Source organism: Nematolebias whitei, chromosome 7 (genome assembly GCF_014905685.2).
Source record: "Nematolebias whitei isolate Nwh7 chromosome 7, NemWhi1, whole genome shotgun sequence".
Classification (NCBI taxonomy): Eukaryota; Metazoa; Chordata; class Actinopteri; order Cyprinodontiformes; family Rivulidae; genus Nematolebias; species Nematolebias whitei.
This window is the reverse complement of record NC_056504.1, coordinates 41,018,821-41,041,237: the sequence shown is the minus strand read 5'-3', so window position 1 is coordinate 41,041,237 and position 22,417 is coordinate 41,018,821. Positions and strand designations below refer to the sequence as shown.

Sequence of the window (22,417 nt, the reverse complement as noted above, 5' to 3'; positions counted from 1 at the left end):
ACTGCACCACCTGGTGGTGGATGGGTTAAATGCAGAGACTAATTTCGCCATTGTATGGAAACATACAGTGCTGACATTGTGATGACATTATTATTATTATTATTATATATATGAATGTTCCTGGATATAAAGACGTGAAGCTTCAAAGCGTCCATGACAGAGACACCTGGTGGACAACTGGCGTCACTGCAACCTCACGAGCGTTACTGCAAGACAACTCGTGTGTGCAGAGCAAACAACTACAAGTTGTAATACAGTAACTGTGACCTATTTTAAAAAGAAAATACAATTATCCATCCATCCATTATCTTTACCCGTTTCTTCCTTTTCGGGCCGCAGGGGTCACTGGGGCCCATGTCTAGCTATCACTGTGCGAGAGGTGGGGGACACCCTGGACAAGTCTCCAGTCCATCACAGGGACACATAGAGACAAACAAGATGACCATTTGCTCTCTCATTCACACCTAGGGACAATTTAGAGTTACCAATCAGCCCAACATGCATGTTTTTGGTCTGTCGGAGGAAACCAGAGTACCCGGAGAGAACCCACGCATGCACGGAGAGAACATGCAAACTCCACCCAGAAAGGTCCCCAGCCAAGATTTGAACCAGGGCAAGGCAGCAGCTCTACCACCTGCGCCACCAATTAAATCATCAAAACACAAATTGTAGGTAGGAAACACTAAAACTTACTTGTTGGAATATGATCAAATTGATCCCAAACCTTTGAACTCAGTTTACTGAATATCACCAAACTATACTTAATTTACTTTCCAAAACTTTATCTTCTTACAAACCATCGTTTTTCTTTAAGAATAATGACGTGTCCTAAATAGCTTGTGTAGCACCAAAAGCGTTTGAACCTGTAAAACTGTGATTGGCTCAGAACGCAGTGAAACTTTCTGAGCCAGTGAAGAGCGAAATGAAGCAGCGATGACGTCCGAAGCCTCGAGCGTCATTTCGACGGTGGTGTTCGATTCAAGCTCCGACACGGGGTCATGAATCACTGCTTCAGGAGAAGTGACACAAGCTCCGCAGCCTCAGCATCATGTGTCCATCGCTACATACAAGACAGTTCTAGTGATGTTGGTGTTTTATAAGATTGTTTAGCTGTGTCGGCCATCTTCAATTGAGTTGACGGCAAAAGTTAATGAGCTGTCTATATTCAATGATTACTTTCTGAGAGTTTTTATAAAATCTCTCCAGTCATTCTGGTATTTTTTTAAATATAATTTAAACCCTGTTTATCAGTGTAAATAATACAATTGTTATAAAATGAGTAAAAATGTGATTCATGTTGAAGTTCACGTCTGCAATTAATCTGAATGAAAAGTCCTTTATCTAATTCTGACCCTTTTCCTCAGGCTCATCAAGCTTTTGAAAAAAATATTAAAAGCACAAATAGATAAAAACTGTTTGAGTCTTTTAATTTAATTTCCCCTTCACGACTCCTCTGCTTTCTGTAAACAATAATTAAACCTGCTTCTGTGTTTGTGAATAGGACCACAGTCATTGTGCAGCAGACACTTGTGCATGCATGCACGCAGACGTGCACTAACTCGACTCGCTCATGTAAAATTACTCACCCTGTCTCCTCGAGTCCCAGGCTCACCCGGCTGACCTCGGTCACCCTGCCCAGACAAAGACAGTACCAGAAATCATTGTTTTTATTTTTCCAGCTTGCATCAGAAATTGTTATTCTTACCTGTGTCTTACCTTGCTGCCAAGTTCACCTGCAGGCCCACGCAGACCCTAAAACATTAGAAACATGCTCCCATCAAAACCCAACCAGGCACCCTGGGTCTTAATCTTGCTAAGTTAGGTGCTCAGACTGGATCACATGTTTGATGCCGTGGTACATATATCAGCCTTTAGCCCGACGGAGCTACTAGATGATGATGATGAATCAAAAAAACTGCTTCTGAACCTGGTCAGGCCGAATTACTGCTCATCATTGATCCAAACAGAGGTACCACTAGAAATAAAGTTTGCATTGTGCATCCTTGAAAGGCTGAACTGTGCTTTAACAGGATAAGTGGATCATCAAAAAGTCCCATCAGGAATCCTTTACAATCTGCCATGTGGTCAACGTACCCGGTCCCCAGGTTCTCCTTGCTTTCCTGGAGGTCCAGGCAGTCCAGCACCTTCATCACCCTGAAACCAACAACTACTTGTTACTTAAAACAGACATTTTATGTTGCTCGGGCATTCTGTAATCAAATCATTTTGCAGATACTTTTTCTCCTTTGCTGCCCTGAGGTCCCAGTGGCCCTCTAGCGCCTGATGTTCCTGGAGTTCCTGGAATTCCCTGATAATAATAATAACAATAGCATTATTAGTAAATGCTAAATTTACCCCTGCTGTACACAAACTTGTTCAGTAGTTAAATAAAACATGTCAGCACATCGTTGGTGACTGCAGGCACTTACAGGGGAGCCCCTCTCGCCCTTCACAGCCACCCCACTTCCCACTCCCGAAGGTCCCTGTCAGCAAAGACAGATGAGAGCTAAAATCATTACGCTCGTGAGCTCCATGAGCGCACAGAGAGGACAAGTTGGTGATGATGTGGCTCACCCTCTCTCCTGGACTGCCCTTATCCCCCTGTGGGGAAGAAAGAAGCAGAGTGAGTCTTGATGAAAAACGGACAAGAGGAATAAAAAAAAAAAAAAAACCTCATATGAGACAAGTGAGAACAACCCACACTCAGACAGACATTAGATTGGAACCGTCTTCTTTTTACATCATTTCAAGAATCTCACATGAACACATGAAGACCTGATGAAACATAGTTGTACCTGTTTAAATGTTTAAAAGATGAAGTCAACTCAGAAATCAAACCTGTTCTTTAATAATAATTGGTTTTCCCATGTTTACAGGAGTTAAAAACCCTGAAGGTTATGAAATACATAATGAGCATATTAGCAAAGTTGTTTCAAATCTTGAACCTTGGAGCCCACTGTCCTGCACAGTTTAGTCATGTTTCAAATCCAACACACTTAATGTAAATGACCGTTTTCATCAGCTTGTCATCAAGCTCTGCGCAAGCTGTTAAATGGCCAGATAATTTAATCAAGCATGTTAGGGCAGGAAATCATCACAAGCATGAAGAGCAGAGGATCCAGGGGACCAGGACTGAATTATTAAAGGTAGGTTTAAAAGAAATAATTGCTCTCATCATTCAAAATAAATTAGGAACCAATGCTCACGTAAGCCTCTAAAAACAAAAGTTGAAAAATGGACCAATAAGGCAGTTTAGTTTTGAACCTAAACTGACAGAGAACTTGGAATATAATTGTGACTGACAGATCAGCAGTCCAACTGGCTGTTGACATTCTCACTCACATCTAGGGACAATTTAGAGTTACCAATCAGCCTAATATGTAGTGAGCACTGTTGTCTCACAGCAAGAAGGTCCATGTTTCAATCCCTGGTTTAGACCTGGGGTCTTTTTTGTGGAGTTTGCATGTTCTCCTCCTGTTTTTTTTTTTTTTTTTTTTGGGGGGGGGGGGGGGGGGGGGGCGTTGTGTGTGTGTCTGGATACTTCGGTTTCCTCCCACAGTCCACATGAATGTTAGATTGCCTTCAGGCCCAGGCTTCCCTTGCGAAAGAGATCTGTGATCTCAGTGGGATTTGCCTGGTTAAATAAAGGTTAATAATAAATAAATAAATAACAAGGGATCAGTAGCTATTCATAACTGAACAGAGAACAAGCAAACAAATCCATCCATCCATTATCTTTACCCACTTCTTCCGTTTTGGGTCGTAGGGGTCGCTGGTGCCCATGTCCATCCATCATTTTGCGAGAGGCGGGGGACACCCTGGACAGGTCCCCAGTCCATCACAGGGACACATAGAGACAAACAACCATTCACTCTCTCACTCACACCTAGGGACAATTCAGAGTTACCAATCAGCCTAACATGCATGTTTTTGGTCTGTGGGAGGAAACCAGAGTACCCAGAGAAAACCCACGCATGCACGGAGAGAACATGCAAACTCCACCCAGAAAGGCCCCCGGACCTGGATTTGAACCAGGATAACCTCGCTGAGAGGCAGCAGCTCTACCAGTTGTGCCACTGTGCTGCCCCAAGCAAACATACACTGAACAAAAATATAAACACTTTTGTTTTTGTCATTAAAGTTCATGCTCAATCATCCAAGTACAAAATCCAATAATGGTCACTCAAGTCATCTGGACAGTTTCATTTTTTGTGGAAAGACATTTCGCCCAATATCCAGAGGGCTTCATCAGTCTGAGGAGTCCCAAGTAAACTGTTTTTGCCACTAAGCAGTACACTCTTTTAGTGGACCAACCAGTTTGCTGGTGATAAGATGGTTTGGGGTCTATCCTGTCCCCCTGTCGACTACTCCCAGGCAGGCAGCCACAGCCAAAATGGTTCAAGACATCAAAGTTCATGCTCAGTCATCCAGGTACAAAATCCAATACTGGTCTTTGAACTTTGGACAATAAAGGACTTTTGTTTTTGTTAACATTTTACATGAACTTTCATGAGGCCGGTTGGATGCTGTGCCAAATTCTCTGAAATGCCTTTGGAGATGGCTTACGGTGGAGAAATGAACATTCAATTCACGGGCAACGTTTCTGGTGGACTTTGCTGCGCTCCATCAAAACTTGGAACATCTGTGTCATTGTGCTGTGATAAAACTGCGGCCTTTTATTGTGGTCAGCCTAAGGCGCACCTATGCAGCAATCGTGCTGTCGAATCACTATCTTCATATGCCACACCTGTGAGATGGATGGGTTATAGAGAAGTGCTCACTAACACAGATTTGCACAAATTTGTGCATAATATTTGAGAGAAAATCACCTTTTATGTACATCTGAAAAGTCTTAGATCTTTGAGTTCAGCTCATGAGAGCCAAAACAAGTGTTGCATTTATATTTTTGTTCAGTGTGTGTATTTTTTATTGGTTTGCTGTGTTAGCCTGAGCTCCATTGGCCTTGTGTGCAGTTGTGCATAGTCTGCAGACTCTCATCAAAGAAGACTGCGTCTCACTGTGCAGCATGAGAAAAACTCTTGACTAGAAGAGAACCTTCTAAAAAATTCAGCTGCAAAAGGAGCGATAAGGACGGATATAGATCTGGATATTTTTTCTGAATCAAAGCTGGCCACTGACACTTTAGTATGAACATTGTGACAACTGCACTAGTACCTTTGTTTATTTATTTTCATATTTTCACTCCTATTAATTACTTTAATTGCTCCTTGTTTGGTTTGTTCATTATTACACCCTGGTAAAAGAAACTTGAATCTTGAAAATGGGAGCATGGTGTGCATCCTTTCACTAGCTGAATTTTACAACATGCAAAACAACAAACATGAAATCAGAGCAGGATAGTTGATGATGGACATCAGCCACCTTTCTGTAATTATTGCACACAACAAAATGTTTTGTGCAGTTGTGTTAGTGGCAAACAGACTAAATATCATAATTTGCACTACAAATAGATTAATTATAAGAAAGTGCATGCACTAAAATACCCTCAGTATTGATTTCAAGTATACAATTAAGATTTTACGACCTAAAAACAACAAAAAGATAAAATGTTGTTATATGGGCAAGGAAAAAGTTACATAAAAAACATGTTGCACATAAGAGTTTTATCTTTGTGATGTATATTTTAAGCACAGTTAATCTTTATCAGACCCATCTAAGTCCTTAAATAAACAAACAAAAAAATTACTCTAATTTATAAGAGCTGGTGAACCTTCACTGAAAATGCAGAGACAGCTCAGTGCTACCACCATGTGCGTAAATCTGACAGTAACACGTTCATCCTAAGGACAAAATTAAGAATCTTTATTTGAGCCCAAATTAAAACCCTACAGTGGGAACATGCAATTACCATCAGCACATGTAAACCTGCCCATGAAATATACAATTTATTGTAATATAATGTAACTGTTGCTATGCATTTGAAAGTATTAAATATTGTTTTATTTGTGCGTTCTTCTTACACAGCAGCAGAGTTTAGTTTGAGAAAAAAAAAGACTAATTGTATTTTAAGTCATTGTCTATATTTTGCATGTTTATAAATAAGAATAGTTCAGCTACAGGTTGGACAAATAGCAGATATGTTGTCAATATCATTAATTAAAAAACTGCGTGCATTGGTGACAAACCTTGATGGAAACTCCCGGAGCTCCCGGTATGCCTGGGCGACCATCCTGACCTGGTGTCCCTGAAACTCCGTGAGATCCTTTGGCCCCGTCACTGCCTGGTCGACCTGGAGTACCCTGAATGCATGCATTGCAGAATTATGCAAATGTCACCTATTCTTTTCTTTCCAAATGTACATATTGTGCCAGTGTTGCTCATTAATTTGTATTGTACCGGTATTCCTGGGATGCCTGGTTCTCCTTTCCTTCCTGGAAGACCCCCTCCAGATACAGCTGAGCCTGGCTCACCCTGTAAGATCACGGACAGTTTCAAGCCAGCACAAATTTCTCCCCATATACGTGTAATTCAATTCAAGTCAAGTCAAGTCAGTATATTTATATAGCTCTGGTTCATTTTCAAATTCATTTTAAAATACTTCTGTCGTGATCACGTCCTCTGTGCCCTGCCTGTATGTTTTTAAATCTCTGAACAGTTCTGCCCCCTCTTATCTCGCTGATCTGCTGCAGCCATATGTCCCACAGCGCTCTCTGAGGTCAGCAGATCAGATGCTCCTAGTGGTTCCAGGCACTCGTCGTAAGCTCAGAGGTGGCAGAGCTTTCTCTGTTGCAGGTTCAAGACTGTGGAATGACATGTCAGGCAGGCTCCCACTCTCACTGTTTTTAAGTCACATTTAAAAACACACTTTTACTCCCTGGCTTTTGACAATGTGTGACTTTGTTTTAACTTGTCTCTACAATGTTAGTCATTTAGTTATTATCTTTATCTATTTTGACCTATGTATTTTATCCTGTGTCCTTTGCTTGTTTTTTTTTTCTGCTATACAGCACTTTGGTTGGCCTTGTTGCTGTTTTAAGTGATTTATAAATAAAGTGGTATGGTATGGTATGGCATGGCATGGCATGGCATGGCACTGTATATAATGCCAAATCACAACAGAAGTCATCTCAGGGTACTGTAATACTTGTACATATTTATATGATAGATTTCAGTTTGTTCATTGTTACAATGTATCATTTTCATGTACTAGACTAAGTCAAGGAGTTCCTCAGGGTTCAGTGCTTTGACTAGGGCTCTTTACTTCATATGTGCTTCCATTAGTTAAAATGATTAGGCAGCAGAAGATACATTTTAATTGTTTTGTCAATGACACTCATATAATGACATATTTATCCACGAGGCATGATGAAGCCAATCAGTTACTTAGATTACAAGAATGTCTTAGAGACATAAAAACCTGGATGATTCTTCAATGTCTACTTGTAAATTCTGACAAAATACAGTTGTGTTGTTGTTTTTTTTTTAACCTGACTGTTTCATGAACAAACTTTGCAACCTTCACGTCTTCTGAATGACATATATTTGTCCTTCAGTTCTAATGTAAAAAACTTTGGTGTTACTTTTGTTCAGGATATGTCTTTTGACTAACATAATAATTTTTTTTTTACCAGGACCGCTTTTTTCTACTTGTGCAATAATTTATGAGAATTAGACATTTCTTGGCCAAAGATTATGTGGTAAAAACTGGTCAGTGGACTTATCTCTTCTTGGCTAGATAATTCTTTATCATCGGGATGCCTGAAAAACTTTCTAAATGTCCAGTTGATCCAAAATGCTGCTGCTAGAACTCCGAGGCTTAGGAAAGATCATGTTTCTCCTATTTTAGCTGTCAAATACAGAATAGAGTTTAAAATATTATTTCAGGATGACTGTGCAGAAGTAGATTTAAAGAAATCTGCTGGCTTACTTACATAGATAACTTTTACAATGAGTATTTTACAATTTGCTGTTTGTGGATTGAATTGACTGTAATTAGATTTGAATCTGGATCTGTTCTGAACTCGTTTTCTGGGGAACAGCTTTTGCTCGGATTTGGTGCCATTTAAATAAACGACAGTGAACAAGAAACGTTTCATCTCACCCTTTCACCTCTATCCCCCTTTGGTCCCAGCGGCCCCTGTCCACCTGGTTCACCCTAAAACGACAGATAAAACGTTCAAAACCGTGTTAAGACATCAACTGGGTGGTCTGCAGGTCAGATGATTACTCACTGGGCTTCCTCTGACTCCAGGAAGGCCTTGTGAGCCCTACAGGGTGACAAAAGAGACGTAACTTTCACACTACATGAAGAACATAAAAATGTGCAGTCTGTTGATTCTAGTAGCTTTACTTACTGGGACACCTGCATTTCCAGGAGCACCTGGTCGTCCCGGTAACCCTGGATTTCCATCAACACCAGGAAAACCCTGAAACAAAAAGATGTCATTAATTTAACAAGTTTGTGTTGTTAGCATACTTTAAATTAGTTGTACTTACTCTCTCCCCCTTTCCCCCTTTAACCCCCAGAGAGGGGTCGAAGGGGACTGACTGTCCCGGTGGACCAGGTCGTCCTTCAGGACCTCTGGGGCCCTCCCTCCCTGGCAAACCATCACGACCCTTCATCATGTAAACATCAGTGAACACATTGTTATCATGCACTATTTATATTTTTATAATAACAGAATGATAAACGTCTCTGTCTAAATTGACTCACAGGCTCCCCCTTGCGTCCATCTGCACCATCTCTACCCCTCTCCCCCTGGGGAACAAAAAAACCCCCCAAAAAAACGCAAACATGAAGAACGTTTTAACTTTTATGAAAGCTGTGGGATAAAAAAAAACTGAAACACAATCATTAAATGAGCATAATAGTTTTGTTTCTTTAAAACAATAGCTATAATATCAATCATCCTTTTTTACTGAAAGTAGCATTTCTTGAAAGCTGCATGCAAAAGTTTTGAACAAAGATGTTGTGAAAGCTGTTGGTGCTCAAAGTATGTGTTGTGAATGACTCTCAGCTACTACCACACTAAATAAAAGGTGAAAAATGACAGAGTTAAAGGCATTTTTTTAAATGCTGAAGCCACTTAGCTGTGGTGGGAATCAAGTTGACTTCAAAAGTTCATCAGTTGTTCGTTCACATCTAATGATTACTTAATAAAATCTGACCACTGGTTCCTAAAATATTTTAATAGAGCACACACAAACACTGCATGCGCACACGTGCACACACAAGCAGACCCTGGTCAGTTCTGTGAGTGAATAAAATGATTTACAAGTCAATTTAGTGTTTCAATTTTGGGGCACATTTTGTAAGCACCGATCACTGCTGTAGTGTTGAAGTGACCTTACCTGCTCACCACGGTCGCCCTTCTCACCCTAAAAGACACGAGTGACAATAAACATTCATTTAGGCAAAAATAATACAAGTCTGTTTTCTTCCTGACTGAAAATCTGCCGTTAGAAAAAATTGAGTCCGATTTTAAATCTCTAAACTTAACTCACCCGAGGACACTGGACGGTGCACTGGTCTGATCCTGGAGACGTCTAAACAAAGCAGAGCAGGATAAACAAATCTCTGCATGAATAAAGCAAGTTTTCATTTGTGGTGCATCTTTTTGACATGACTAATAATAAAAAAAGATTTTCCAGATTATTTCTGACCTCTGGTATTCTGGCGATACCACACAGCAAGTCTGCCAAGTCAGCATGTAGTGAGTTGAGCTGAGCTGCATCTGGAGTATACAGGATGTTCTGGGTGCTGCGGTCCGTCACAGCTCGACGCAGCTCCTCCGTGTCTGCTTGGTCTATGGCCACAGCCAGCACCGTCACACCTTACACACATCCAGACCAACACGGCTGAGTCACACAATGTATTTGTTGGGCTTATTTGTCCAACAAGTACCTTCAAAGGCTTATGATCCGTTTGAAGAACATTTATCTGCATAAAAGAAGCCTAAATCATAGAATAAGGATAATATGACAATAGACAGAATTCAGAATAAAATGATAATAAAAAAAAAATTCTACTGAAGCTAGTTTGACATAATGCACCAATTATTTATCTAGAGACCAGAACTGCTAAATTTTTAGTTTGGCATTCAAAAGTCTGAATTTGTAAAAAAAAAATATATATATATATATAAAAAAGTGTATTTGTGTGTGTGTGGGGTGGGGGTAAGCAAAATCTAAAACTTTATTTTGCTTTTAAAACCATGTTTTGAAGTGTGCAAAATGCATTGAAAGAACTATATTTCATCTTCTATACAAAATATACAGTAATTATTGTTTGGCATTAGTTTTTAAATTTGTATAAACCTGTGTAATAAACTGAAGGACTGAAGGTGCTGGTGTGAACAAATTATTAAACTTTACTGTAAACTTTTTTTTTTAAATGCACACATTTTCAGTTTAAATGGAAAGTACATCAAAAATATTTTACTTGTTTTTAGAAAGAAATCAACTTTAAAACTGGAAGGTCAGATCTGTGCAAAAAACTGAATGAGCCTATAAAACTATCGGGTTTATCCATTGTGCAAAGGTTATTCTTATAGTTTTTGTGGCTAAAGGAATGTTGAACGTTGAATGTTGAAAAAGTATAAATATGTCAATGTCAATTTATTTCTATAGCACATAAAAACAACAAAAGCTGACCAAAGTGCTTTACAGATAAGACGGATAAAAAGAGTAAAAAATGCATCTAGTGCCACTCAAAAACATAAGAAAGTTAACAGTAAATACACAACAACAATAAAAATCAGCTCAAAATTTGTTCTCAGACTCTGCATGGATCAAATGCCAAGGAATGCAGATGAGTCTTAAGCAAAGATTTAAACGTCTCGACAGTCTGAACGGTCTTTAAATTCTCAGGTAAACTCTTCCACAGTTTAGGAGCAGCAACCGCAAAAGCCCGATCACGTCTGGATTTCAGTTTGGATCTGGGGACATCTAAGAGGAACTGGTTGGTAGACCGGAGTGCTCTTACTGGAGTGTAGATGTTAGATAGAAACAATATATAAGGATCTAAGATATACACTCAGATATACGCTAAAATATCTAAGATGTACGCCAACACTAATAATGTAAATAATTGGGCTATTGCTTATTACACCGTATTATTTACATTATTAGTGTTTAGAATATATCTTAGATTCTTTAGCACACTGTTTAGCGTTTATCTTAGATCCTTATATACTGTTTCTTTTTATACTTTGTCTTTTTTTGCTATTTTTGGGCATAACTGGGACCCTGAGTACACAACTTCATTCCACCTCATGTACCACATGTGATGCGAATGTCAATAAAGATACTTGAACTTGAGCAATGAATGCCTACATGTTGTTGCAGCTCACATAAATACAAGTGACACAAGCACAAATTACTATTAGCAACAGAGAATAACTTTTAAGATGATATCCATAAACTAAACTCTCCTAACTTCACTCACTCGGTGATAGATCGTTACATCTATGTTAATTTTTGCATAGTTCTAAACTTTGACCAGACGTTCAGCTGCTCCACACCTGCAGTTCTCAGACTGTTGGCTGCGAGGGTCAGGTTGTCGACAGACTTTCTGTCAGCGATGATGACGACAGCACCAGGCACCCGGGGTCTCCGTCCAGCTGAGGGGATCAGCAGGTACTGACGAGCGAAAGTCACCGCCTCACCTAGAAGAGGAGAAATTCAGCGTCACGACTTCTACAACACACAAGTGTTTGCACAGAGACTGTCACGGAGAAGAGAAAAAAATGGCTGACCAATGTTACTCCCTGGGCTTTCATCATAGGGTGTGGACTGGATTTCTTGGAGCAGCGTGTCAGATCTGGTATGACGATTGAGCAGGAACCATATTTTGGGTCTGAAGCCATAAACGACAACCCCTACCTTAAAAAAAACAAAAGTACATGATTAGATTGATGGATCAGTTGAATGTGATATCTGCTTTGTAACTACCCACGATGAACTGGGACTTATAGTCAAAAATACCTGTGAGTCTCTGGGTCCGATAGTGGCGAGTGACCCCGCTACACTTGTGAGGAGTTCACGCAGAGGTCTTTCCAGATCAATCCGATCGGTAGAAGCAGGCACCAGAAACACCACATCGAGACGTCCACCCAGACACACTGTGGATGAAACACTTTGGATAGTAACTATCAGGTGTGTATGCGTGTGGAAAGTACGATGGATTAGATGACGTGCGTTACCAGTGCGTTCATCTACAAAGGTCTCTGCTGCCAGTCCGCTTGAAAAAGTGGGCTGTATGGTAAATCTATATCGCCGGCCCAGACGCAGACCGGTCACCAGGTATGAGCTGGACGACGGAGGAAGACTAACAGACAAGCCTCGGCCAACGTCTGATGAACATTAGCAGATAAAATTATAACAACTACATTAACAAAGTCTGAATTTAATCTAAAACTTGTTCTCACCCGTCTCCTCTTTCCACTGGAGGATGTACCCTGTTGTGCCTGGAACAAAAGCCCAGTCAAGCCGCACAGAATCATGGGTAACTTCTGTTGCTCGTAGCGTCGTGGTTGGGAGTGAGGGAGGCCGGGTGTTATAACCAGCTGTTTAAAGAACGAGACCGCAACAGCACATTGTTTAATGCTCAGACTATATTACAAAATATCTGATAATATTCAACATTTGTGAAGGTGATCAGAAACACATCTGAGTATTACTGCAGTAACATCTGAGTACAGGAACACGGACTCACGTGTGGTGATCGTGGCAAAAACAGGGGTTCCTTCTCTGTTTTGAACTAAAGCCTTGACCTGCACCTCATACTGAACTCCAGGGTCAAGCTGGTCCAGATCCACTGCTGCCACATCTCCACCCACCAGCTGGCTCCTCTCTTCACCACCTACAACACAAACCACAAACAGACAAGAAGTTGTGTTAGAACAAACTCACTTTCTGCAGAAACAATTCCTAACAGTTAAATGTGTTTCTTTATATTTTAAGGTCTTAACCTAAATTTCAGCGTAGGTACTTTATAGTAAGTTGAGTTGTATTTTTTTCGGCTGTTTTACTGGATTAAACACATAAAGAAAGAAATGACTCAAAACTCAAACATGACTTTCCACACCTTATCATTAACTGGGACGGATAACCAGTTCAATCTAGGGCAGAGCCACTCAACACATTTTCTCTGTCTTAGGACTCAAGAAGATGAATCTGGCTGGTAGGGGTTTAATTAGAGGGCTGCCATTTTTATGTTCCTCCCCCATGGCACCCCTGACACTGACACAGCTCAGACAAATTGGGATACATCTGAATGGCTTCATCATGATTGAAATCAACACGACTGTGTGGGTTTTGAATGCCCACCTGTGTTTTCTCTACTTTTTCAAATCAAAATGGTTGCCATGAAAGGGGCCCATATAGTCTGGTCTTTTTCTGGCTCTGGGACTGTAGATTGGTCCAGTCTGTTTAGGGTCAGGCAGCTACAGTTAATATACTTTCACCTTTGCCCGGAGTAGTATGGACAGAAACTTGGCAGTAGAGTGGAGAAAGTTGCAGGAAGCAGTGTAGAGAAGGTCAGAGAGCGAGAAGAGGTGAGAGTTAATGCGTGTAGAGAATCTGAATCTTCCCCTCAGGAAGGAGGTTAAGGAGCATTAAGTGTAGAACCACTAGACTGAGGAACAGCTTCTACCCTGAGGCTGTTAGACTCATGAATCTCTAACTAGAATAATCACTGTGAAAAACCATATCATGTTGCTGCTGATCTGTTTCATGTTGCTGCTGATCTGTTTCAATGTTGATGTGTTCATGCGTGCACATCTGCTCACAGACTCATGTTCATGTTTGTGCTGATGTTCAATGTTTTATGTTATGAGTGCTTAGTGTATATTTAGTTGATGTTTTTCTTAGTTCATATCTTAGATGTTATTACTGTTTTTCTTATACATTTTATTGTTGGATGTAACTGGGACCCTGTGTACATAATTTCGCTCCACCACATGTACCACATGAGGTGCGAATGACAATAAAGAAACTCTGACTCTGACTCTGACTCTGAAATGAATTTAAAGAAAACTCGAGAAAATGCATTTCCTACAAAAATGCAGTGTCAAGTCAATTCAAATCAAGAACTTGCTGAAAAACAAAAACATGCTGAAATGTAGCAGAAAAAACACATATTTGCTGAATTAGGTTGAAATAAGCAGAAATTAGCACAACATTTTTTTAATTACCTTCAAAAGCTGAATCTAGCCAAAAAAAAATGCTGAAAATTAGCTGAACAAGAAGAAAGAAGCTTAAACTACAAAAAGGAAGTGAATAGAACTGAGATGAGTTTTAAAAAATTGGGAATTAGCTAAAAAAAGCTAATTTAGCATGAAAACAGCTAAAAATTATCTGAAATAGGAAAAGGTTTACTAGCAGAATAAAAGCTGAAAGAAGCATAACAAGCTGAAATTAACAGAAAGAAGTTAAATAAGCTGAAAGTAGCAAAAATTAACATGAAAACTTGAATTTATCTGAAAACAGCTGAAAATGCTAAAAAAATAGAGTAGCTGAAAACGTAGAATAAGCTTAAATTAGCAGAAGGAACACGTGTTTGTTGAAAGGAGCAGAAATGAGCATGAAAAATTGGAAATTATCTGAAAAAAGATTAAATTAGCAAAAAACTGCTGAAAATAAGCTAAAAGACAGAACGAAACTGAAATTACAACAAGGAAGTGGAGAGAGCACATTTTTGCTCAATTAAGCTGAAAAAAGATGAATTGAATGCAAAAAAAGTGGAATTAAATGACAAAGTTTAAATTAGCATGAAACAACTAAATAGTAGCAGAAAAAGTTGAAACTTGCAGAAATCAGCTGAAAGAAGCATAACAAGTTGAAATTAGCATAAAAAAGTTAGAAGACGCACAAAAAGTTGTAGTTAGCCAAAAGAAGCTGAAAGAAGAACAAAACAGCTGAAAAAACTGCTGAAAGTAGCTGAAAAAATGTTTAATTTTGCACAAGGAAGCTGAAAGAAGCTGAAGCAGAACAAAATGTGAAAGGAGCAGTAAAAGGTTGTAAACAGATCTAAAGATATGAAGGATGCAAAATGAGCTCAATTCATTTTCTATGAGAAAAAAATGTCAGAAAAGGTTAAATATTTTAAAAAGTTAAAGTTGCACCAATACCAAAAGTCATAACAGGATTGTCCTGAAAGAGCTGAATATTTTGATATGATTTGTTAAAATAGCTTGGAAATTGTGGGACAAGAATCACACCAAAAAAAAAAAAAAAATGTACGGAAGATAAATAGATCACAATAGTGTGACTGCTTTGTAAACATTCATGCAAAACGCCCTCAGTGTTTCTGAACTGTGAGGTCACATTATTGGTTGACCAGAGTTTGTTTGGGACATAACTCTGGATCTGACGAATGATCAAAATTTAAGAAAAGAGAGGAAAAGGAGCACAAACTTTGTGAGGACAGCATCATGATGAATAGGCCAACTAAAATGAAACGAACCATCTGTTCTCCTCCAAGAGATGCGATAAGCTGTTGCTCCCTGCACACCAACCCAAGTGACTCGGATAACTTCTCCTAGGGTCTCCTGGACTTGCAAAGATGTCACGGTCCCAACAACTGACTGGTCTAATTCTGCAGGTCATGACAGAACCAAATACAGCATTTCTCACTTATTCACAGCAAAGATATTCTGAAAAGCATCAGTTGCTTTTTTCTTAAAATACCTGTTCTAACATTCAGAATGGAAGGAGTTCCCTCTCGAGAGCCAGCCAGGGCAGAAACTTGGACAGTGTAGGCTGAGTTCGGCTGAAGACCATCAATAGTGTAGGAAGAAACGCTGGACGCTACGGTACGAGTTGTTTCAAGTCCTGCACCAAACAGGAAGCATCTTAATGTTTATCTTTTACAATACCAATCTATATAAGGCTTATATATTTGAAATGCTCCTAATGGATGATTTACTTCTTTACCATCATCACGACGCCAAGTGATCTTGTATCCTGTTGCCCTAAAAACCGGCGACCATGCAATGCGTATTCTCTGTGCCGAGATATCTGTGATGCGAAATCCAGACAACGTTCCACTGGAGGGGTTAGTCCGTGCAGACAGCGTGACCTCTTCTCCAACACGCTGATCAACAACAGCTGCAACACCAATTACCAGTGCCTCGTCCGGCTGCAGGTTGTCCATGGTGAAAGCTGTGGCCTCTGCTCCCAGAACACGAGCTTGCTCTGCATCTGTAGAGCAGAGCATGAAGTACTTTAATACTTGTCAAGATATGTATTCAAAAGCTCCAAAACTAGGTGGAGACAAATATCATATCTCAGAGCCTTTAAAAAAAAAGGTTTAATATCTGAAAATATTCGATACAAAACAGGACTTACTGTTTCCTTGTTTCCAGGTGACTCTGTAACCCGTTGCACCAGTAACTCCATCCCAGGCAATTCGAATTCTCCGACTGTTTGCGTTGGTTACTCTGACATTGCTCACTGTCCTTATTTCTTGTTCTGCAACAAAAAAAGCAAAACGCCATTGTTGATATGCTGTTTAAATCTTTCAAATGCATTTTCAAGCATAATACAGGCGTTTACATAAACAAGGGATCTGCAACTTGTGGCTCTGGAGCCACATGTGGCTCTCTGGTTCCTCTGCAGCGGCTCTTTCAAGCTTTGACCAAAACTAACACGACACTGAATTTTATAGGATGTTATACACACAACAAAAAATGATGAGTTTTGGCAGTTTTCCTTTGCAAATATGTGGATACTAGTAATAAAACACAGAGTAAATTATACTCACTTTACCTTTACGCGTTGTCTTCAAAATAGGACACTCAATTTCTCTACAATAATATAAAAAAAGTCACACATGCTTGCACTGTTCATTGTTGTAGGTTTTTAAAAGATTGGCAAAAATAAAATATTTATTTATTTATTTATTTATTTATTTATTTATTTATTTATTTATTTACAAGAATCCAGTCTTCTGTGATGGACTTGTGACCTGTCCAGGGTGTACCCCCGCCTCTCACACAGTGACTGCTGGATTTGAGCACCAGTAACTCCCGCGACCCAAAAAAGAAGGAGCAGGTAAAGATAATGGATGGACGGACGGATGGATGGATGGATGGATGGAATCCAGTCTTTTCTTTTGTCTCAAAATGTAAAAATATCAATAAATGTTAACAATCATTAGATGTTTTTAGTTTTATAATTTCACACCTACTGGCCAGAAAAGCTCCCTCTAACAAACTTAAAGTGGCCCATGGACCACCAGTTGATAATAGCAATTGTAGCAGGTTTTGAACGAAAGGGCAGAAAGGGCTCTTTTGATCATAAAGGTTGCAAAACCCTGAATTAAACAAAGATGGAGAAGGGGGCTACAGGTTTTCAATGATTAAAAAAAAGCTGAGAAGTCTGTGTTTGTTTTAGCTGTTCATAAAATCCCTGGAACAAAACAATACAAACGTGCACACACACAGTGTCCATATTTATTGATGCAGGATGTGGCAACAGTAAGGACGTGCATGTTTTGTAATATAAAGTTGAGCACACAAGGCCTACACAGCTCGGCTCACCTGGTTTGATGTAGACAGTCACGGGTTCGCCCTCATTCTCTCCCACCTCTGCTGTGACACTGACGCCATACGACACTCCGACTATCAGATCTTTGAGGTCAAAGGTCGTCTGGTTTCCAGGAATAGTTAGGAGTTTTTCTGTTCCATCTGACATGACATTAATTATGCAGAAACAGAAGCCACAATTATTTTTCATGGATTTTTGTAAAACAAATAACAATGAACTACAGAATAATTGATTAAAACGTCGTACCATCCGTGTTCAGGATGATGATTCGGTACTGTGTGGCTCCAGTTACACCCGTCCAGCCAAGTCTGACAATGCTTCCCAGTGACTCGACCACCCTCAGGTTGGACACACTTCCCACCGGCTGGTCCTCTGCAGCATCAAATCAAAAAGGTACTTAAAAGACATATAATATACTTTAACAAATCCTCTTCAGAAGTGCAAGGAGTTTAACAACATCATGACTCGTCAGTTCATCTGAAAGTTGTGCAGAGCTCATGGCTGACCTCTGCCTTCAGTGGAGACGGGCGTGGCCACCTCCCGCCCTTCAAGCTGCGTGTACAAGGTGAAGATGTATTTTGTTTGTGGCCGAAGGCCTGTCAGCTCGTAGCTCGTGGTGCTTCGAGGAAAGGACAGGCTCTGAACACGCCCTCCTGATGGAGAAAACACCACTTCAGGTTTAAAGGTTTTAGATTTATCACTTTACATGTAAATATTAAAAAGCATTCTGTTCATGTAAATAAAGAAGCTGAAATATAAACAAATGTGATTAAAAAATAGTTTCCTTATGAACAACGAAAAGCTACTACACGTAAAGTAGGTTATGATAAATTAGACTAATGGAGTCTTGTCTGATACAGCAGTTCAGACTTTAATTAAAAAAAGATGATGTTCAAATCTGTTTTTACTAAATTAAGTAGAAATTAAGTAATTTTCACAAGAATTAACCAAATAACTTTTTGTTTTATTTTGTTTTGTTTCATCATAAAAACTGGGAAATTTGAACTGATAAAAATCCAGATTATGAGGTGTAACTTTGTATTGCTTAGGATTAATATTTTATCTCTAATATAGCAGTTGTTGAAAATAGATGTCTTCAATTATTCATGAACTTTAAATTAATAATATACATACAACAGGCAATGCAAAATGCAAATAACAAATAAAACATCTGCAAAACGAGCCACATCTTCAATTCAAATTTCTTATAATTATTTTTTTTTAGAGAAAATCAACATTTTCTTCAGCTTTGAATCAGTATTTAGTCAAATAAACATTACTTTTCATTTGACATACTGTATTTTACATTATTTTTGCTAAAGCAATGTGAAAATAAATATTATGTCGATTATTGTTTATTTGATTATTTTTATAACAATGAGCCATTTCATTTTAAAACATTATTAGAGCTTTCTTTTATGTTTGAGTAAAATGTGACTGATGGGGACATTTTTCAAAGAATCTTAGAAATGCTAAGAACTTTGCTCCGAGGGTCAAACCTGAGAAATGTATAACTCAAAAACTGAACTGAAGCAGAGTTTAAGGATGTGACCTTTTAAAGAGGATTTATAACAGGAAGTAAGACGATGTGTCGGCACTACAATACCCTGCAGACAGTCTTGTAACAAAACCCATGATATACAGTAGTCCCTCGTTTATTGCGGGGGTTGGGACCATCCAGAAGGGGGACTATCAGTTTTGTTTGGCTTTTCCTCAGACTGATGAAGCCTTCTGGATGGAGGGCAAAACGTCTCAGCACAAAAAAGAAACAGTCCAGATAACCTGACTGAACATTGTTGGATTAATAGCTGGATTATTGATCATGAACTATGGTATTTATATATAGATATATATTAAGGCATTTAAAACCCTTCCTACACTCTTGCAATGTCCCTAACAATTTTCTAAAAACTCGAAATGCTCTTAAAGAGCACAGCATGTCATGATCTCAGCTCTCTGCCACCTGCCAGTGCTCTCGGCCACGCCCACTTCTCCGCTGCAGAGCGGAGATCTGACATGCTGCAGGAGGAAGCTTCTCCTGCAGCTGTGGGCTGCACACAGGTGCTAAATAATTTTAAATACTTTAGTTTAAATAAAAAATTCCATGCCGATCGCGCGGCTCATCCATCAATCAGCCAATTGTGTGTCATGTCCAATCTTATTTTGAAAAATCGCGATAGAGAGAGTCCGCGAAAAACGAACTGCAAAGTAGCGAGGGACTACTGTACAACAGATATTAGGATATAAACATACCTTGTTTGAAAAAAAAAAAAAAAACACTCATAATTATATGTGATCAGAATGATAATCAGCACTGCCAGGCCTTGATTTCAAGAATGGAGGAGACTTTGAGGACCAGACGGATAAATTATCTACATTTTATACTTATATTTATTATACTTGTCTTTTGTATCATAGATGCTGTTTTCATGATTTATCCAGGGGCCGAGATGGTGTAGGGGCAGGGCAGCTGATTCGGGACCCAAAGGTCCTGGGTTCGATCCCTGGTCACTGCACACCTCGTGGTGTCTCTGAGCAGGACACCCAATCCTAAATTGCTCCCCGGGCACTTACATAGCTGCCCACTGTTCCACCTGGGTATACCTCAGGTGCGATAGATTAAATGCAGAGAGCCAATTTCATCGTTGTATGGGAACATACAATGATGACAGCACTTTATTTATTTATGATTTAACATTTGATACATTACATTTCAATCTGTATTTATCTTGTATTTCATTGTGTTGTGCGATGAAACTAATAAAATGAAACAAAATGCAATTCTGGACATCCATGTAGATTTGATTATCTGACCTTCCCCCTCCCTCCACTCCAGGCGGTACCCCAGCGCAGACTGAATGAGTCTCCAGTTGAGTCGGATCGATGAGGGTCCGGAGACGGCTGCATTGAGAACCTGCAGTTCTGCACGCTCTGAGGGAAACACAACAAATAAACGGGATGTAAATCAGTAATATGTTGTACTTAAAAGTTCCTCACTATCAGCTCATCAAATAGAAATTTATGAGGAGTTATTTTTCAAGAAAGCTTTATGACAAAACACAAAAATACATTTGCTGTGGCTTATTGACTGTTATGACTCTGCTTTAAAATGACTAAACCTTCCATCATTCATCCAGCCATTATCCTTTTCTCAAAACCTTTTCACTTGTGCCCATATCACTGTACGAGAGGCGGGGGACACCCTGGACAGGTCTCCAGTCCCTCACATGGACACACAGAGACAAACAAGACCAACAACCATTCACTCTCTCACTCACACCTAGGGACAATTTAGAGTTACCAATCAGCCTAACATGCATGTTTTTAATCTGTGGGAGGAAACCGGAGTACCCGGAGAAAACCCACGCATGCACGGAGAGAACATGCAAACTCCATTCAGAAAGGGAAACCAGCTGGGATTTGATACAGCGACCTTATCGCTCAGAGGCAGCAGCTCTACCAACTGAGCTACCGTGCCACTCATGACTAACCTTTTCAGGATACGTTTAAATAAACAAACAAAAAAACAATAAAAAGCTTTTACTGCTTTGATTCTACATATTGTGAGACAGAGTAATTGGGTTTTTTTTTTTTTATTGCTGGTTGATAATTTGTCAAAAAACTACTTTTTTTTTTTTTTACATTTTTATTTATTTATACTTTATTTATACAGGTAGTCTCAAGGAGCCACGAGGGCTCATTTTCTATTTGGGAGTACATGGAGGGGGTTATGGGCCTTGCTCAAGGGCCCAGAGTGGGGCAAATGAGGGTGGAGGCAGGTGTGGATGTTTCACCTTTTCCACCCACATTTTGATGTTGTCAGTCCGGGAAATTGAACCTGCAACTTTCTGATCGCAGGCCCATCTTCTCTAACCTCTTCACCACCACTCCCCAGATATTAGATATGGATTAACTTTGAACAGTCCTAGTAAACCAGAAAAAAATCTAGAAACTACAATAAAAATAAAAATAAAATCCATTCTACAAAGCTTGCAAGTTTTCTATGCAACTAAATTGAGCTCACGTCTGTACAGAGTGTGTATGCTGCTATGAACTTTAAGAACTTAAATAACTGAGCAATCAAATGGGTTGTATAATGAAAAAAAAAAGTTAAATATTAAGGAAATAACATCAAACATTTGCCTTCTGATAGCTTGGGCTTGACTGGCACATTCAAGTGCACTTTTGAATTAAAAAAGCTAACACTTTCAATCAAAATTAATATATTGGAACATTTATGTTGTTACAATTTGTCGTAAAAAAAAGACCTAAATGTGTAGAAAAATGAGAAGAGGACACTAGTAGGTTTTATTACAACAACATAAAAATAAAAGTTTCCACAAGGAAAAGCTTGAATCAGAGGAAACTACTTGTTCTCTCACATGCAAACACAGAAGCATCTGTGTCCTGAACAAAGGAAACCAGGAGACAAACTGAGGTAATCACCAAATGAAGAGCAGGTGTGCTGATTAGTAAAGATGCTCTAAGTTGTACAAGGTGCTCTACTGAAACCCTCAAATTATATATTTTTTTAGAATAAAGAAAAAAAAATTGAAACTGCGTAATAAAAATCTTGAAACTTGACACTTTTCATTTAAATTGAACGTCAGTAAACCAAAAAAAAAAAAGCCTGATTTTTAAATAACTTTTATGATTTTCATTAAATTAAACAAACTAAACAAGCTCAAAGGAAGTTTGGCTTTTTTTTTTGTGTTAAAGAGTTTGTCAAACATAATGAAATAAATTGTTCACACAAAATGTTCTGACAACTTTCCAAGTATTTCAGCTCAGATCAGCAGTTTTGCAGTGACTCATCTTTCAGTCACGACCTTCACTGTCACCAACATGTGTTACACAGATGTGTGTGTGTGTGTGTGTGTGTGTGTGTGTGTGTGTGTGTGTGTGT

At 39.2% G+C, this 22,417-nt stretch overlaps 1 protein-coding gene across 1 annotated transcript in view; it reads right to left on the bottom strand.

Moving 5' to 3' along the window:
* Positions 1-22,417, bottom strand: part of col7a1 (collagen, type VII, alpha 1) — a 109,874-nt gene that overhangs the window by 80,519 nt on the left and 6,938 nt on the right. Inside the window, exons 12-41 of the mRNA XM_037679872.1 lie at positions 20,326-20,442; positions 18,018-18,164; positions 17,758-17,883; positions 17,505-17,651; positions 16,312-16,434; positions 15,898-16,164; positions 15,652-15,795; positions 15,428-15,559; positions 12,677-12,823; positions 12,390-12,527; positions 12,165-12,314; positions 11,947-12,083; positions 11,718-11,844; positions 11,484-11,627; positions 9,625-9,794; positions 9,466-9,507; positions 9,313-9,339; positions 8,675-8,719; positions 8,458-8,577; positions 8,316-8,387; positions 8,193-8,228; positions 8,063-8,116; positions 6,358-6,432; positions 6,147-6,260; positions 2,575-2,601; positions 2,430-2,483; positions 2,237-2,308; positions 2,095-2,154; positions 1,717-1,752; positions 1,587-1,631 (exon numbers count right to left, since the gene is read on the bottom strand). Coding sequence (XP_037535800.1) covers positions 1,587-1,631; positions 1,717-1,752; positions 2,095-2,154; positions 2,237-2,308; positions 2,430-2,483; positions 2,575-2,601; positions 6,147-6,260; positions 6,358-6,432; positions 8,063-8,116; positions 8,193-8,228; positions 8,316-8,387; positions 8,458-8,577; positions 8,675-8,719; positions 9,313-9,339; positions 9,466-9,507; positions 9,625-9,794; positions 11,484-11,627; positions 11,718-11,844; positions 11,947-12,083; positions 12,165-12,314; positions 12,390-12,527; positions 12,677-12,823; positions 15,428-15,559; positions 15,652-15,795; positions 15,898-16,164; positions 16,312-16,434; positions 17,505-17,651; positions 17,758-17,883; positions 18,018-18,164; positions 20,326-20,442 — 3,095 coding nt within the window. The remainder of the gene's footprint in view (positions 1-1,586; positions 1,632-1,716; positions 1,753-2,094; positions 2,155-2,236; positions 2,309-2,429; positions 2,484-2,574; positions 2,602-6,146; positions 6,261-6,357; positions 6,433-8,062; positions 8,117-8,192; positions 8,229-8,315; positions 8,388-8,457; positions 8,578-8,674; positions 8,720-9,312; positions 9,340-9,465; positions 9,508-9,624; positions 9,795-11,483; positions 11,628-11,717; positions 11,845-11,946; positions 12,084-12,164; positions 12,315-12,389; positions 12,528-12,676; positions 12,824-15,427; positions 15,560-15,651; positions 15,796-15,897; positions 16,165-16,311; positions 16,435-17,504; positions 17,652-17,757; positions 17,884-18,017; positions 18,165-20,325; positions 20,443-22,417) is intronic.